The 5556-nt window shown below is 51.1% G+C and overlaps 2 protein-coding genes across 2 annotated transcripts; one reads left to right on the top strand and one right to left on the bottom strand.

The window, feature by feature from the left end:
* Positions 1 to 1363: 1363 nt before the first annotated feature.
* Positions 1364 to 2728, top strand: PV10_01437 (uncharacterized protein; the record flags this gene model as incomplete). Its single annotated transcript, XM_016365650.1, has 2 exons — positions 1364 to 2234; positions 2286 to 2728. 2 exons carry the CDS (start codon positions 1364 to 1366, stop codon positions 2726 to 2728), a joined length of 1314 nt encoding a protein of 437 aa, XP_016229299.1.
* Positions 2729 to 2863: 135 nt separating this feature from the next.
* PV10_01436 (uncharacterized protein) lies at positions 2864 to 4973 on the bottom strand. The gene has a single exon (XM_016365649.1). The coding sequence runs from the start codon at positions 4891 to 4893 to the stop codon at positions 3037 to 3039; it is 1857 nt and encodes a 618-aa protein (XP_016229298.1). The 5' UTR covers positions 4894 to 4973; the 3' UTR covers positions 2864 to 3036.
* Between the last annotated feature and the right edge of the window lie 583 nt (positions 4974 to 5556).

The following is a 5556-nucleotide window of genomic DNA, read 5'->3' as shown; positions in this document are numbered from 1 at the left end:
ATGGTAGCTCTTATTCTGTTGTTGTGGAGATACAACAAACAAAAGGATGATCCGATCTGGAGAGAAAACGCTCTGAGAGACGTCCGTGATCTCTCCCCAGCGAAACAGCTCGAGAAGCTTGGAGACCATCATCCTGATTTCAAATATACATACTAGTTACTATAGACCTCCAGAAGTGTACGGCCGTCGAGATTCAGATCTCGTGACTTGTCACGGACGAATATGCACATCAAGTCACAGCCGTTCTCAATATAGTCCTGCTCTGCTTTGATTAGCGAAATTCTGGCCCAAGGTTGTTGTGTAATATACCATGCAGCTAAACGCTAGTGCTTTGCCGTAGCTTTAATTCCAGCGGAGTGTAGAGAGATCCAATCGCCGATCTAAAAATGCCAAGCATTAGGACACAACACCAACGACACCTCAACTTCCTGCGTCCCCCTTTCCTACGTTGCTTGGTACTTCAGACTGCAACACTGGCTGACTAGTACTAATGGCAGACTGTCTTCTTTGACTGTGTGCTTCAGGTGCCATACCTGTTAAGATCAACGCAGGACTCCTAAGCAGCACCGGTCCAATGCCATGGAGAAGTACCGTAAGTGAGAAAAGAACAATCTCAAGGATTAGTATTGTCCTTTGGTCTCAGGTTTCAGCACATGTGGTGAAGATGATGCCAGGCCCAGGGACCCATCGATATGAGACAAGTTTTCTCTACAAGACAGATGTAGTAAACTTGGGAACATATCATAGGGATAAGTTGGGCTGGATGGACAGAAAAGGACCAGGGACCAGGATGGATCCAGCTGGTCGTTACCAGGAGCAGCTGGACCGTTGATACAGTGAACCTACCACAGTCTCGGTGATTTAAAAATTCCCAGAAATCCCAGAAATCCCACCAAGGCAGACAGCCAGCGACGATCATTCAATCTGCCACCTGCCACGATCAGATCAGGGCAGGTGCGATACAATTATTTCACACCTCTTTCCGCACACACTCAGTGATAATTTCTCCCTCCCCTTGTGCGTCGTTTTCCATCCCACAATCCAAATCTTTTTGGTCACTCTCTTCTTTCACATTCACTTCAACTTTTCCCTCACTGTATCTCACTAGCAGGTTCCGGACTGAGCATCTCTTCACTCTTCCCCCTCTTCACCTCCATCCCTCATCCTCTGTATCATCTCCGCGTCACCGCTGGGCCTAAGACAGTTCGCAACTTCACTCTCACTCTAGTTCTCCGCCCTTCCGCGAGCAGATCAGCAATCAGGGAACCGCGGGCTTTCAACCTTCAGATCTTTCAGATCCACACCCGCGCACTTTCTCCCTTCCTCTCTCTGTCTACCCTCACACTTTGGGCTTTTGACAACAATGGCCGGTAGCACTAGCATGGGCTTGCGGACTTTGACCGCCCAAGTCCTCACTGCTCCCACGACATTTCCCACCGCTGGTTATGGAGGCTCCTATTACAGAAAAGTCAAATTTCAGGTCCCAACCTATACCACCACTGCCAAAAATCACATCTCTTGGGGTCTGATTGACGACTACATTCGAATCGTTATTAGCAATTTTTCCGCAATGGGCATTGCCACCGGCCTGGCCTGGGGCACCCTCATCTACGTCCTCGCTCTGACCCCGAACCGAAAGAGAACCATCCCTTTTCATACCTTTCTCCTCCTCGGTCTTGTCTTTCTGCTTATTCACCTCATGATCGACCTCATCACGGCTTGCATTCCTAGCCTAAGCAAATATCCGGCATATGATGTTCTCACCAGGGATCAAGAGTCTAGCATCTATACTCAGGAGTATAGGACAATCCACATGACAAGCTACGTCTCAAATATATCCTCATATACCTGTGCAAGCATCTGTCTCTGGCTCCAAGCTCGAGGTCTGCTCACTGGTGTACGTGTCAAAGCCAAAAAATGGTACATGTGTATCCTGGCCATTCTGATTCTCTTCTCCATCTCGGCCTTTTCAGCTCAGGTTGCATATTTGGTCGCTCTCGCGCAACAGCTTGGGGAACGATCCACCTTGAAGGCCTTGCAAAGCTATGGGAGATATGAAACAGCTTATGTATTGACATATGCTGCTAGTATTGGAAGCCACTCCCTCGTGGCAATGTGCTCTATCATCAGCATCATCTGGAGACGCCCTGCATCCGTCGTCAAGGGAGCCAATGCATATGCCTCAGCTTTGAACTTGGTGGGACTATTGTGCGCTCAGTCGTTCGCGGTACCATGTGAGTCTGTTGCAATTTTCTTCAGGCAAATCATCTAACTCTCCCATACAGTCGTCTTCTGCATTTTGACCCTCATCAGGGCTGACCAAGTTCTTATTGAACCCATGGTCATCTTACTGCCTACCGTCTTCTTGATTCTGCCTTTGGGCACTCTGTTCATGACCATTAGTCACAATGATGCCGAAGCTCACCGCGACGGATTGCCTCAATCGCCTGGGGCTAGCCCTCTTCGGCAAAAGTTCCTGGAGCAGCAAAACAGATCGACGACCTTGACCAGCGGAACCGATCAGACCGCAGTCCTCGGATCTTCTGCAGTATCACCTAGTCCTCATCGGCGTGTTTGGGCGCAGCCTCGCAGCCCCGTTGATCGTGAACTCGACTTTATCGATTCCATGGACCATTCTTTCCACGAAAGTGAAAGCACAAAATTAGGATCGGTCACATTCGACCAAGAGGCCAGGGTTTCGTTCAGAGATGTCGCGGAAAAGGAATAGCTGAGGACAGGCACCAGGAGATCTCGCAGATCCTATGACGTGATGGACATTGTGAGCGAGTTCAAGTGGGCTGGCGGGCTTAGTGACATGTTGCACATCTTTTCAACATTCAGGTTGTGACAATCTTCTCCGGGGCTACGGCAAGATATGAATCCGATCGCAGGAGAAGTCACAAGCAACATCGGCCACAATTTTGCAGGAATGCAGGGTTTAGCAATGACCTTGCTTGCGGACGGTGGCCCACCATCAATGGTACTAGTAGATTAGAAAGATGTAATCCGATTCAACTTGGCCGCGAGTTCCCTTCCTCATGTGCCCGCTTCACCAGCGACCATCTTCCGTTTGACAAGCCTCACCCACCGACGCCTTCGCCATTCCCCTGTCCTTCCCTTATTCTCCAACGCGGTAGCTTCTTCCCAGTCCCTGGTACTCCCCACACTGGGGTCTTTCTTCTTCCGGTCCTTTCCTTTTCTCTTCTTTTGCTCTTTGTCCCTTTCCGCAGTCGACGATGGGATGTCATAGTCGCCATAAGCAAGCCAGAGATCGTCGTCACGGCTGAGCCCGCTTCCCGGCGGAGGCGGCAGATCCCATACCCAGCCTCCAAAGTCGAGATTAACCGACCCGCGACGGTGGCTCGTGACCTTTTGCAGCGCAGCTCCATCAGTCATGCCCGTCTTGGAATTGCGGACGGCCTTGTCATCATCCTCATCGTCCTCTTGATGGTGCAGGACGTCGTACTCGACACCCACGACTAATCTCTCATTAACCCATTCTCCCGCTTCGAGATCAAGTTCCCATTTCTTGCCGGCCCACTCCCATCCCTCAGGCGGAGCCACATCTTCAAAAAACCGCGTCCCTCTCGGTCGATCGCCCGATATCCTCGACGGCGACAGCGGGTCGTACGGCGTGCTCGAAAACAAATGCGGTTGCCATTCCAGCACCGCATTAGATGTATTGCCCGACAGAGGGATCAGCGGGCGATGTTGAAGCTCGAAGATCTCGACTTCTCGCGTATCTGGCATGCTGGATAGAGTGATGGCTGAAAGTGACTGGGCGGTCGATTGCATGACGGCCGGGGTCGCAGGCAGTGGAATCCCATGGATGTACCGTCGATGTCTGAAATTAGGATCTGATAATGCTTGTGATGCTTGTCGTTCAGCCCGCTTCTGCAGACGTGCTAGCCAGACTTGAGCTGTGGGGTGCATCGACACGATGAATGTCCATCCGGCGACGAGGAATATCATGCGCCATGGGAGAAGGTGTGCTGTGATGAAGGATAAGGAGGTCAAGATGGTGAGGTAGAGGAAGAGCTGGGATGAAAAGACCTCGTTGCTGAAGTTCGTGGCGGGCGCCACCACGCTGATGAGTGCGTCGTGCCCGTTGCTGAAATCAGCCATGCAGTTTTGGAGGTCGCGCATGTTGCGGAAAAAGTCTTTGGATGTTTCTGAAGCTGGTTTGATGGTCCGAGCTGGAGCTAGGGCTGGGCCTTCATAGTTGTCGTGGTAGTAGGGCGTCGTACTTGATATCGTTGTTGGTGGGGGCGGAGGCGGGTGGCGAGAGGTGAACGCTGGAACCATGATGAAGAGGAGTGAAACAGCCAAGGGGAGGACGACTAAAAGGTAAGGGTCCAGACAGACAAAACTGTACGTCGCCAGGAACGACAACGTATGTGAAGGGGTGCGCCAGGTGAAAAGCCGGATCATACGGTTTTGAAAGACGAACACAATTCCGATTCGAGCGTTGAAGCGACGAAAATTGTTGGTCATGGTCGGTAGTGAGAATGCCGGTCGCGACACATATTTCGAGGATCGTCGGTCGACGACAGGTGTGCTGGGGGAGCTGTCATCGTCAACATCCTCAGTCGGCACAACCTGAGCCAGGATCTTGGAGAAGAGACGGTCTTGGATAGACTGTCCGAGCCCACCATCAGCGGAAGAAGGAGTGCCATCGAGATTCCGTTGATCCAGGTGCGCGGCGGCAAATTCCTGTCCCTTGGTTTTTAGTCGAGATGGTGATAGTGATTGTTTGAGTCGGTGTCGTTGACTGGATGCGTTTGACGAAGTTTCGGCCTCAGACGATGAGATGTCCAGGTCACTCTGTGTGACGGCGATGAGTGGCACAGGCTCATCCCGGTTGGCAAACGCGTCTTGCGTGAATTCATCCATGCTGAATGTATTCTTGGTGCTGAAGAATCCTGCTATTGATTCATGACTCCTGATTAACCTCACAGTGGAGAGGTTTCATGAGTCAATGGCTATGAATCAAGTTGGCGATGATGTCCATGCTGGACAGAAGGTGTCGTCAAGAATGCCATGTGACAAGTGACATGTGATCTACAACCCAGGCAGACATCGACACGTGACCATAAAGTGGCTGGTGGTCGGATCGGATAAAGCGAGCCGGAGAGAAAGCACGCGTTCTGCCACGAGATTGGCTTGATGCGTGGCTCTTTCAAATCTGGGCAGGAGCCAGGGGCCGAGGGGCTATCCATTATGATTTTTGACCACAACAGCTCATCACTATCGTTTCTGCACTACAGTACGCATAGAATCTGGCTTATGGTGAAGTGTTCGTCCCCGCGGCAAGCTGACAGGGTCTAGAGAGATCAACCAAGGTGGACTTATCTCTCTTGTACTATCCTACAACACTTACTAACCCTAGCTTGGGGGCTGTGGGAAGCGAACATGAGCATGTGAGGAGAAGGATTTTTGATTTATGGGCTGCCGAGCTGTTCTCCTTCCTGAATGGATCTAATAAGGACTTACACTACGTGTATAGTACTCCGTAGCTTCTTGTATGGAGGTACTCGTCGCTACCAAGCTACCTTG

The sequence above is a fragment of the Exophiala mesophila genome (genome assembly GCF_000836275.1).
Source record: "Exophiala mesophila strain CBS 40295 unplaced genomic scaffold supercont1.1, whole genome shotgun sequence".
Lineage (NCBI taxonomy): Eukaryota > Fungi > Ascomycota > Eurotiomycetes > Chaetothyriales > Herpotrichiellaceae > Exophiala > Exophiala mesophila.
The sequence above is the reverse complement of the archived record's forward strand: the minus strand, read 5'-3'. Positions and strand labels throughout refer to the sequence as shown.

Excerpts from the sequence above, each read along its gene's own strand:
- PV10_01436 (XM_016365649.1), bottom strand. The coding sequence starts at position 4,893 with ATGGATGAATTCACGCAAGACGCGTTTGCCAACCGGGATGAGCCTGTG.